We start from the raw sequence: 12,224 nt of genomic DNA on the forward strand, positions 1-12,224 counted from the left end.
TTTTTCAAGATTTCCCATCCCTCCTGGACATTTTTGTCTTTTAGGATATCCAGCCATTGGATCCCTCCAATTCTCTTTCTGAATCCCTTAAAATCTGCATTTCTGAAATCTAACCTTGACGTCTGAGTCTTCACAGGTCTTCCACCTCTAGTTATCCAAAATTCTAAAATAGCATGGTCGCTACCTCCTAGGGTCCCAGCCACTTTTACCTCCTCAACCATTTCCTCCCTGTTTATATGGATTAGATCCAAGCTAGCAGTTCCCCTTGTTTTCTCCCCTACCTTTTGGAAGATAAAGTTGTCAGCAAGAGAGGATAAGAATTTCCTTGACCTGTTAGTTTTGCCTGAGAGAGATTCCCAACAAATGTCTGGATAGTTGAAATCTCCCATGACAACTATGTCATATTTTTTGGAGAACTTGGCCATTTGATGCATAAAGAGTTCATCCATATCTTCAGCTTGCACAGGCGGCCTGTAGTAAATGCCTACAATGGTGTCCTTTCCATTGTTCTGTCCTTGTATTCTTACCCAAACAGTTTCCACAGAACTCCCAGTCTCTGAAGATTCAATCTCTGTGCAGACATACGCGTTTCTAACATACAATGCGACACCTCCTCCTCGTTTATCAAGTCTGTTTCTTGCAAATAAGTTGTATCCTTCTAGTCTTGTATTCCAATCATGTGTATTGTCCCACCAAGTTTCAGTGATTCCAATGACATCATATTTCTTTTCCTGTGTTAGTAGTTCCAATTCTCCTTGTTTGTTGCCCATGCTTTGTGCATTAGTATAGAAACATTTTAGTTTGTGATTGGTTTCTCTTTCTCCAATATTTTTATTAATTAGATTCTTTCGTCTTTGTTCTTCCTGTTCTTCCTTTCCACTTCTAATAGCAGAGTTCTCAATAGCATTTGTCAGGTGTATGGCTTTTTCTGGTCTTTTGCTTCCCTTCCCATGTTGTTCTAGTTTAAAGCTCTCCTTACAAGTGTAGCAAGGCGACTTCCAAATACATACTTTCCAGTCTTCGTAAGGTGCACCCCATCTCTAGCAAGTAGTCCATCGTATAAGTAGTTCACTCCGTGATCCAGAAATCCAAATCGTTGCTGACGGCACCATCGACGTAGCCAGTTGTTCACCTGCAGAATCTTATTCCACCTCCTTGTTCCATGGCCATCCACTGGGAGGATGGAAGAGAAGACCACCTGCGCTCCCAGTTCTTTCACTTTCTTGCCTAAGTCTTCAAAGTCTCTGCAGATGGTTTCCAGGTCGTTTCTTGCGGTGTCATTTGTCCCCACATGTAGTAGCAGGAATGGGTAGTCATCTGTAGGTCTGAAGAGTCCTGATATCCTGTCAGACACATCTTTAATTTTTGCACCTGGAAGACAGCACATTTCTCTTGAAGTTATATCCGGTCTGCAGATAGCGGCCTCTGTTCCTCTCAACAGGGAATCCCCCATGACCACCACTCTCCGTTTCTTCTTCACAACATTTTTCTTCTTTCTCCATCCGGGAGGACTCTGAAGGCGTACATGGTTGTTGTTTGTTGGCAAAGTCTTATCCTGATGTATTTCTTCATCGTTTTCCTGCGTGAGAGCCTGGTACTGGTTTCTGAGCAGTATGGGTGCTGACTGCCTCCTGATCCTCCTGCTTCTCTGGGTCACATGTCTCCATTCCTCTGTTTCTTCAGGTGCACTTCGAATTTCTTCTCTTTCTGTAACATGAAGAGATAATTCTGCTCTGTCTAAGAACTCTTCACCGTCCTTAATGATCTTCAATGTAGCTAACTTCTCTTCGAGATTTTGCAACTTTTCCTCCAACAGGGACACAAGCTTGCATTTGTGGCAGGTGAAGTTTGGCTACTAACCCTAAACCATAACCCTAACCCTACTAATCCTAACCCTAACCCTACCACTAACCCTAACCATACCCATAACCCTACTAACCCTACTAACCCTAACACTAACCCTACTAACTCTAAGCATAACCCTAACCCTACTAACCCTAACCCTACCACTAACCCTAACCCTACTAACCCTAACACTACCCCTAACCCTACTAACCCTAACACTAACCCTACTAACTCTAAGCATAACCCTAACCCTACTAAACATAACCATAACCCCTACCCCTAATCCTAATCCTACCCCTAACCCTTACCCTACTAACGCTAACCCTACCCCTAATCCTAACCCTACCCCTACTAACCCTAACCCTTACCCTACTAACCATAAACCCTAACCCTACCTCAAATCCTTTTTTGGGTGAAGACAAACAATGTGGAAAAAAACGCAAACGCACTAAAAATGCATAAAAACGCTGCATTTTTTTCCTGCATGAGCATAAAAATGCTTGAAAAAAAAGCAGCGTTTGTTTGCGTTTGTATGCATTTTTTCCATGCATTTTTTTGCACAAAAAACGCGCTGCAAAAAAAAGCAAGTGTGAAAGTAGCCTTAATGAATCGGGCCCTATGTTCCTAGTGCACTTGTGGCAAAAACTCTAGGAAAAGTTCCTAGTGAAAATGTAAAGAGGTCTTATCACTTGCCATGAATATGTATTTTTTTTACCCTGTGTAGAAGCCTCTGTTCGCCAAGAGCTAGCACTTTTTTATTTTTGATCTTCTTCATTCTTGAGATACAGCTGTCTCTTCCCTTTGTATTTAAATTGTAGTCTTTTTAGCCAACTGGGAGGGGTTCTCAAGAACACGCTTAAAGTTAGTAAAGTTGAGGCCCACACCCACTAGATTTAGAACCAGGGAAGAGAGGGCCATATCTTAGAAATTGAGAGACGTATAAGCAAAAAAAAAAAACAATGTCAGATTCAGTAGAAGTGGCTTTTGAATCAAGTAAATCACATTTTTAAGGCAAGTGTCAGATTCTCTTTAATATAATGTGAATCTATCAAACAGTATAGCACACTGAATCTATGTTTTTATATTGTATGATTTTTTCTTTGTATGGGCCATACATTTCGCTTAAGGCCCCTTCACACACAGCGATCTTGATTTTGTGACACATCAGCGATCTCGCCAGCGAGATCGTTGTGTGTGACGGGGATCAGCGACCGACCCCCTGCCGGTTATCGCTGATCGTGCACCATCGGCCAGGGCCATTTTTCGATCGCTGGTCTCCTGCTGGCCAGCGCACATCGCTGCATGTGGCAGCAAGAGACCAGCGATCAGCGACGCTGGACGCTGGTTTCTAATGTAAACGTCGAGTATCCAGGAGCCGCGGCTCCTGGATACCCACTGTTTACCTTGGAAACCGGCGTACACGCTGGTTTCCAAGGTAAACAGCGGGTATCCAGGAGTCGCACGGCTCTTAGATACCCGATGTTTACCTTGGAAACCAGCGTGTATGCCGGTTTCCATGGTAAACAGCGGGTATCCAGGAGCCACGGATCCTTTATACCCGACGTTTACATTAGAAACCAACGTCCAGCTGTGACAGCACACCAGCGATCAGCCTAACGATGTCCCAGCGATCCCATCATGTCGGATCGTTGGTGGGATCGCTGGGACATCGTTATGCGTAACGGGGGCTTTATTCATCAGGAGATTTTCCTTGTGCCTACAAAGTATGAGATAGTTCAACTAAGATCCTGTATTACAGTGAACAGTACCCTGAATGATGCATAGTAGAAGATCACATTTCATGGAAAGCAAATAACCAGAGAAAGGTGAGAATATTGGGGAATTTTAGCAGGCAAAATTGTAAGTGTGGTTCTAGACTATGATACAGATTGTAACTCGGATTGCACGACAAGATTAGTAGTACAATGCATGCACAAAGGTATTGTATTTTTAAGTTTAGCAAATGCACTCAATCCAGGAGATCTACACACGTCCGTTTACACAGACATGTGTATGACAAACAGCTCTCAATTTAACAATGAACCACACCCAGGGGTTGAGATATGGTGAGTAGCATTCTTTCCCAACTAATCTGCTGCTCACAATCAATCTGTCATGACCAATTAACCTCTTTTAGTCCTATATGTATTAATGCATTGCTTCATGTTTATCTCCCAACCACTAGGTGCCGTCGGTGAGGGGAGCCTGTAGTCAACGAATACACAGGATTCCTGAGCTTGTGTCCCCCATTGAGAAGATGCCAGAGGACACAAAGCTCGAGGCATGCTGCACTTGTAAGTTGTCATTTTCTAAAAACTATTTTGACAGGTAAGTGACATACAGCCAACATAACGATATCTGACACTACTTTATGCAGACCTCAGACATGGCAGCCTAAACCTTTTAAAACTATCCATGTGATAATCCAAGTTTGGGGATAAGCATTAACATTTTGTTGAATTACTTTTAATACAAAATAATCATAGAAATCCGGAATTTTACTGAAAAAATTAAATTACAATGATATCTTATCCTTCGCTTGTCCAGTCTGCTATTCCTAATGCAAATACATTAAACTAAATTTTTTTTAGGTCATGCAACTTCATACCAGTGTGTGATCCAGAAAGAGAGCTGAGAAGACGAGTTTGTTCATTGGGCCCATCATGGACTTCGACTACATCATTAAGAGCTGTTTGGAAGAAGGTGAACTGCCCAAAAACCACTGCAAGAGAGTAGGAACCATGTTACACTACTAATCTACAGCTGGTTAAGACAAGCATTATCATACATGGAATACTCAACCGAATTAGCTCATGAGAAAATGATCTGCTAAATTTTACATTTTGAGGATATATACTGTATATGACCTGATTTACAGTCCATTTGCTTCTGGATTCATGTCAAAACTACATTGGCATCGCATAAGAATTGTTCATTTCAGCTTTATATCTAGATACTAGCTGAAGAGCCCGGCACTGTCCGGGCATAGTAACTAACTACGGTTAGTTATAGCAAATTATAATGATTATATATATATCTATATATATATATAGAAATATATATATAAAGCTGAGTGTATAGCCCCGCCCACTCTGCATAGCCACATTCACTTTAATATCCCACATCTTCCCGTCAGCCTGAGCGACCGGACAACTACCCCTAATATCCCACATCATCCCATCAGCCAGAGCCACCGGACTACTACCCCTAATATCCCACATCATCCCGTCAGCCAGAGCCACCGGACTACTACCTCTAATATCCCACATCATCCCATCAGCCTGGGGTCAGAACCAGAGCGCTGAGTGGATTTTCCCTGACTTCCATATGAATGATCCCTTTAATAGAAGCCTGTGGTGAGAATCAGAGCACTGAGGGATTTACCCTAACTTCCATACCGGTGATCCCTTTAAGAGAGGTCTAGGGTCAGTACCAAAGCGCAGAGTGGATTTGCCCTCACTTCCATATCGGGGATCCATTTAAGAGGGGCCTTGGGTCAGAACCAGAGCACTGAGTGGATTTTCCCTAACTTCCATACTGGGGATCCCTTTAAGAGAGAACCAGAACGCTTAGTAGATTTGCCCTGACTTGCATACCAATGATCCCTTTAATAGAATACTGGGGTCAGAATCAGAGCGCTGAGGAATTTGCCCTAACTTCCAAACAGGAGATCCCTTTAAGAGAGCCTGGGGTCAGTACCAGAGCATTTGAAGGCAATTGCCCTGACTTCCATACCAGGGATCCCTTTAAGAGAGGCCTGGGGTCAGAACCAAAGTGCTGGATGGATTTGCCCTGACTTCCATACCAATGATCCCTTTAAGAGACCCTGGGGTCAGAACCACAGAGCTGAGTGGAATTGCACTAAATTCCATATCGGGGATCCCTTTAAGAGAGGCCTGGGGTCAAAACCAAAGCGCTGGATGGATTTGCCCTGACTTCCATACCAATGATCCCTTTAAGAGGTAAGATGTGCCTGTAGGATGGAGGATGTGTGATGGGTATGGCACGGGAGGGAGGAATCATTTCTGTCATGTGCTCTCTGCTCCTTTCTGGGGGCAGACAATGGCTGGGAGCCTATGTTTCTGGGGATGCTAGATTTCTCCCACCATGTCAGTGTCTGCTGAGGTGTTGTCATGTGGGATAACTTGCTCATAGCAACCAATCTCAGCTCAGCTTCTTTTAACCAGCTCTGGTGAAATGGGAGATGCTTAGTGATTGGTTGCAAGGAAAACTGTTGCTCATAGCAACCAATCACAGCTCAGCTTCTTGTGAACAGCTCTGGTGAAATGAAAGATGCTTCGTGATTGGTTGGTGATACACACACACATTCAGTTTTGTATATAGAGATTTCTGAGTATATGGGTGAACAAAATTTCACAAATTTTCACAAATTTTTCATTGGACCCCTTGAGTGTGGCCTCCATTCTTGCTCACTTAGATATTTGTGAGAATTTGCTACAAATATACAAATATTAAAGCCTTTAATTCATTGCAATGCTTGTGTGGGAAAGACAAACAGTCAGCGGCATTAGAGCAATAAAGCGCCGGATCGAAATGAATTAATTGAAATGGCAGAATACACTCTTTGTAATGGGTGAGATTTACTATAAATACCAAGTAACTAATAGAAGAAACATCTAAAGCCTTAGAAATGATCGAGCCATGAAACTTTCATTTGCTTTTGAGAGATTAAGCAGAGAGAATAGCATTTTTTTTTTTAAATCATCGTAAGCCTTATAGCCTTATATGAAAGCTAGGCATATTTGATAAGGCTGGTGGTGAAAGATGTATCTACGAGCAAATAGAAAAGTCATGAACGATGTAACAGTATATGACACCTAGCTCGTAGCTGTCATGGATCACGGCTCTTTGGAGATATTTTCAGTGATTTTCTCACCACTTGAAAAATCAGCCAAAGAACGGTATCCCCACAAGTTAAAGTAAAAAAACAGACACATTGAAAAACCATAATAAAGCATTATGATTATAAGTGTTACATGTCTACAACCCATGATTCTGATATGAAGACATCAGCTGCATTCATTGTAAAGTGTAAAATTATGATAATTATGGTCAAAATAATCTCAGCTGCAAAAAATTCACGGACACGTTAAATTTATTTAAGGACAGTGTAAAAAGGACATTTTCTGTTAGTACAATAAACCTCATTTGAATCCAGAAATATAACTGAGTCCATCAGTTATTAGATATATGAAACTGAAATAGCTGTTGCAAAAACCAAAATTGTTATAAAGAAAAAAGGTTAACATTAATAGGGGTGCACAAACTTTAACATATGACTGTATATGGAAAAACCAATGATATCATTCAAAAGTATAACTCATTCCACAAAAAAACAAGCCCTCACATGGCCAAATTGATGGATTAAATAAAAAATTTATGGCTCTGGGAAAAAGGGAAGAAATAAACAGAAACTCAAAAACAGAAAAACCCAAGGTGGTGAAGGGGTTAAAGCTCAAGCACATTGCTCTAGTCCAGCTGAGTACAAATGAACCAAGAAAGGTACCAAGATATGCCTCTTATGGACAAAATCTATGGGGCACTACTGTACCCACATATCCCTCCGATTCTATAGAGTAATTAAAGAATTTTTACTGGCTGAGTTCTGTATGTCCAGCGGGAAGAAGATAATATTGTGTCCTATCACATTTAATTTATTTGGTGGATGGTATTATTCCATACACCAGGGTTTTCCAACTCCAGTCCTCAAGGCCCACCAACAGATCATGTTTACAGGATTTCCTTTGTATTGCACAGGTGAAGCAATTATCACCTGAGCAATACTAAGGAAATCCTGAAAACATGATCTGTTGGTGTGCCTTGAGGACTGGAGTTGGGAAACCCTGCCATACACTATACTGTGGCTCACAGAGTGCCTTTGGCTACATATTATTGAACCACAGGGACTTAAAGTTTTTTTTTCTAGAATCACAACTCAAGATAGGTGATATAAGTTGTGAAAGTCTAATGGCTAGGACCTTCAGTAGTCAATAGAATCCTAAGTACAGCACTTGGCTGCCTCCATCAGTCATATAGAATTTGAGTAGATGGGCATTGTACTAGCTCAGTGGCTGCTTCATTCAAATGAAGCACCCTTGTTCTGCTGATTGGTGGGAGTCACAGAATTGGGACTCCCAGCAATCACTAACGGCTCATCTATCCTGTAGGTAAGTTGTACTATGTGGGACAAACCCTTTAAAAGGAATATGTTTTCAGAGGATAGCAAAGAATATAAAAAAACTTTGGCACAGGTGTCTATAAGTAGCAGGAGACTACAGGAGTGAATCCACCTTTTTTTGCTCTTAACTCATAGCCTGAGAACATGTAGAAGGTGAATTTTATAGCTCCTTTCATTTGGTGTTGGTGCTTTGTGGTGGCCATTGTTGATGTGGTGTTGTGCCTGTTGGACGGTGTGGTCTGGCATTATTGAGACTGTGCGGCACCAGGTCGCCACCCTGCTGGTGCACTGTCACTGCGACAGAGCCTTTAAGGCTATAAAAAGTTAGGGACCCACAGAGAAGTTCACAGTGGCATGGCAGTGGGCTTCATGCAGTCTGATCAGAATATTAACCTGAGAACCTCATGCTCCGTTTTGTACATTTTTTCCTAGTTGCAATAGACCAGCATATAATTTTTTAGATGCGCGGTCCATGTCTTTTTCTACAGGAAGTCACATAAAAAGACTTTCATGATCATGTAAAGATTGATACAAAATATTGTTAATGATGTTCTTCTCTGGTTTATGTTTTTTAAGATGCCAAAAAGAGTTTCAGTATGGCAGATGTTATAAATTACATGCCATCTTATAAACCTACAGTGGTCAAATTAGGTATAATGTAGTAAGAAGTGAGGTTACGGTACATGAGTGGGTGGTGCTTCAGCATGACTAGCTTAAAGGATTTAGAAACAGCAAATATAGAGTACTGTTAATATGCTGCCTTCTTCCGGCAGTTTCCATCTGGTACAGTAAGTCTATGTAGGTGATCAGGCAGTAGAACATGATGGAATTACGCTAATTTGGAATCTTTCAATTGAACTAAAAGAAAAAAAACAATACTGATACGTATTTTTGTTCAAGAATAGTTACAAATTGAATAAATATTAGATAACTTCTAAAGTATAGTCAGTGACCCTGATACATTAAAGCGTTTACTCTAAAAAACTGGCATATTCCACTTTGAAAAGTCGCAAAATATTCATAAAATTTGAAGTTGGCAATTTTTTTTGTCTTTTGGTATTTTCACTGCAGTGCACCTCTATCAAAATGGGTGGATCTAGTGAGAAGCTAGGGTGGGACAAGATGTGGCTATGTGCGTTGGTCAAATTCATCAATAGTGGGCCATAGTCTGGAAAGAACAACCTCTGTGTAATGCCAATATTCTAGTCATTTTCTGTAGTTCCCTTCTTAGAGCTATACCATTAAAGAGCAGTTTTGATTAGAAGCAAAGTTTTACTTCTTGTCACTTCAGAGATTTACTAACTGATCCTTCCTTGCTTTATACTTCAACAAATGAAGTAGTAGCGAGTGTGCTTGTTCGCTACTCCTTAGTGTGGGCACACGTTGAGGAATAATGGGAGACATTTATCAGAATTGGTAATAAATGTTCTTAGTAGGAAAACATCTTAACTATTTAGTGATGGAGACAATTTTGGCCTTTGTGACCTAGCCCCACTTTTTAAATCTGACGTGTCATATGTCACTTCATGGGGTAATAACTTAGGTAAGCGTTTACATATAGTCAAACAATTATGAACCTATTTTCTTGTGACACATTGTACTTTATGTTAGTCATAAATATAAATTGATGTTTTCCATATATTTTTTAAAATATTTAAAATTTTACCACGCGTTACAGGCCAGCATCATGTAAGCTCTTTGCGCTCTGTTAATGAAAGCATTGCAGGAGAAGCCGCGTGTGATGCTGGGCTGTGACGTGTGGTGAAACTCTGCCCATAGCCCAGTCACTCACGGAGACTGGGTCACGCCTCGGTGTTGCTGTGTCAGCTTCCAATTCCAGAAGTTGAAATGACATCTTCAAACATCAGAGACAGCTGCAACTGGGGGTCACATGATGGGGATGAGCGGACAGCAATAGCTCCGCAGGTCTGCTCTCAGACACATTTGAAAAAGCAGGGTATTTGAAGAAAGCCTTATTTCCAAGGTTTATATTGATCTGCCCTCTACACATTGTAGTGTACAACCTCTTTAAGTGATTTCTCCTTAATGTGGCAATACCCTAAATGTGATTGGAGAGTACCATTTGGGCATATGGCAGGGCCCAGAAGCGGAGGAGCGCCATTTGGCTTTTGGCATAGCTTTGGAATGTGGGAACCATTTGCTGAGCCCCTGAAACGCAGGAACAATAGGAACCCCCAAAAGCGACCCCATTTTGGAAACTACACCTCTTAAAGAATTCATCTAAGGTATAGCGAACACAGATGCCTCAAAGTTTTACATTACGCCATAAAAATGAAAATATATATATATATTTTTTACCACTGAAATGTTAAATTAAATTTTAATTTTCACTGGGAGTAATAGAAAAAAATGAACTACAAACATTTGTAATCCTGAAAGAAGGCAGTTTTTATTTGTACCATTTTGGAGTATATTATATTTTGGATCACTTTTAAAGCAAAAGTTATTTGGCCTCTGTTCCAGGGATGGCTCATCTTTTTAACCACTTAGTGGCTGCCAATCTGACCAAAAAAGGAACCTGAGATATAGCATCCCCCGATGAGAGAAAATGCAGAATCTCTCAACTGCATACTATAGCTGACAACCTGCTGAATCGGTCACGATAGGTTTTGGCACCGACCATAGCTTTTTAACCCCTTAGATGCAGCTGTTAATACTGACTACAGCATCTTGATGCTCCCTCTTTAACTCCATCGACACCATGAGATCATGATTGTGTGGTCCTGATAGTTGCTATGGCAATTAACCATTATCATAAAATATAATGTGTCACGAAAGCGCAATCTCAAAATCACAGGGATATGTTGAAACATTCCAGAGTTACTGCCTCTGACAATTGACACACATCAGATTAGAAATATTTGGCCTGGTTACTAAAGGGTTAAGCATGCACAAAACCATGGTTGATCACATTTTTGTGCATGTCTAAAAAAGACAAACACTTATAGATGCGCCTTTTCTGGGGTGGCTGGGGGCAGATTTTTTTAGCCAGTGAGGGCCAAAAACAATGGTCCCTCTCTAGACTATTAATATCTGCCCTCACTCACTGGCTTTCCCTCTCTGGCAGAGAAATTACCGCGGGAGACCAAGCAATTTTTTTCAACGAATTTACCGGTTAATTTAACACCAAATGTTACACACATACCCTAATCTAATTATTAGTCAAAGACATATAAAAACCTAAATGAAATGAAATGGATTACTGTATGTAAACCATGTGTCATTTCATGTCGGGTTCTGTAACGATTTTACGGAAGCCGGCAATTGATTTAGCAGCTATTATGCTATGTAGAAATCTATGAAATATAAAATATATATATATATATATATATATATATTGTGGCGTGGCTAAGGGTTGTATAGTTGATGGGAGGTATGTGGCTCAGAGATGGGTGCGCTCTGTAATGTAAGCCCTAATTAATAATTAAATGATGTTTTGCAAGGATCTGACGTGAGGCCAAAATCACGTGATCAGTCAGCTGCTGGGTTCATGGGTGTGGCTAGAATTTTATAAGCTAGACTACTCCTGAAACCCAGAGCTGTGTGTGGGGAGGACTAAGCCTCCCATGTGAGCTGAGGCTCCAGGACTGAGTCTGAAGTAACGGACATTTGTGTTCTCTTTTTGCCTAAGCTAAAGGCTATTTCTTTTGTGATGTGCTGCTTTATGGGTTTATGATGCAATAAACCCTATGAACTTTAAAGGAACCTGCCTCCTAATTGTCTCCCACTGCACCTGAGTGAGTAGAATCCCTACAATATATATATATATATACTAGCTGAAGAGCCCGCCGCTGCCCGGGCATAGTAACTAACTGTGGTTAGTGATAACAAATTATAATTATCCTCCATCCCATAGTCCCATGCCTATATACCCATCATACATATCCACCATCCCATAGGCCCGTGCCCATATACCCATCATACATATCCTCCATCCCATAGTCGAGTGCCCATATACCCATCACACATCCTCCATCCCATAGTCCCATGCCCATACACCCATCATACATATTCTCCATCCCATAGTCCCATGCCGATATACCCATCATACATATTCTCCATCCCATAGTCCTATTACCATATACCCATCATACATATTCGCCATCCCATAATCGAGTGCCCATATACCCATCACACATCCTTCATCTCATAGTCCCGT

The 12,224-nt window shown here is 41.0% G+C and overlaps 1 protein-coding gene across 1 annotated transcript in view; it reads right to left on the reverse strand.

Moving 5' to 3' along the window:
• Positions 1 to 12,224, reverse strand: part of CSMD2 (CUB and Sushi multiple domains 2) — a 1,542,159-nt gene that overhangs the window by 212,565 nt on the left and 1,317,370 nt on the right. The window contains exon 32 of the mRNA XM_073571899.1: positions 4,454 to 4,567. Within this exon, the coding sequence (XP_073428000.1) occupies positions 4,454 to 4,567 (114 nt within the window). The remainder of the gene's footprint in view (positions 1 to 4,453; positions 4,568 to 12,224) is intronic.

The sequence above is a fragment of the Dendrobates tinctorius genome, unplaced genomic scaffold, assembly GCF_039654945.1.
Source record: "Dendrobates tinctorius isolate UK_male_01 unplaced genomic scaffold, ASM3965494v1 ptg000007l, whole genome shotgun sequence".
Classification (NCBI taxonomy): Eukaryota; Metazoa; Chordata; class Amphibia; order Anura; family Dendrobatidae; genus Dendrobates; species Dendrobates tinctorius.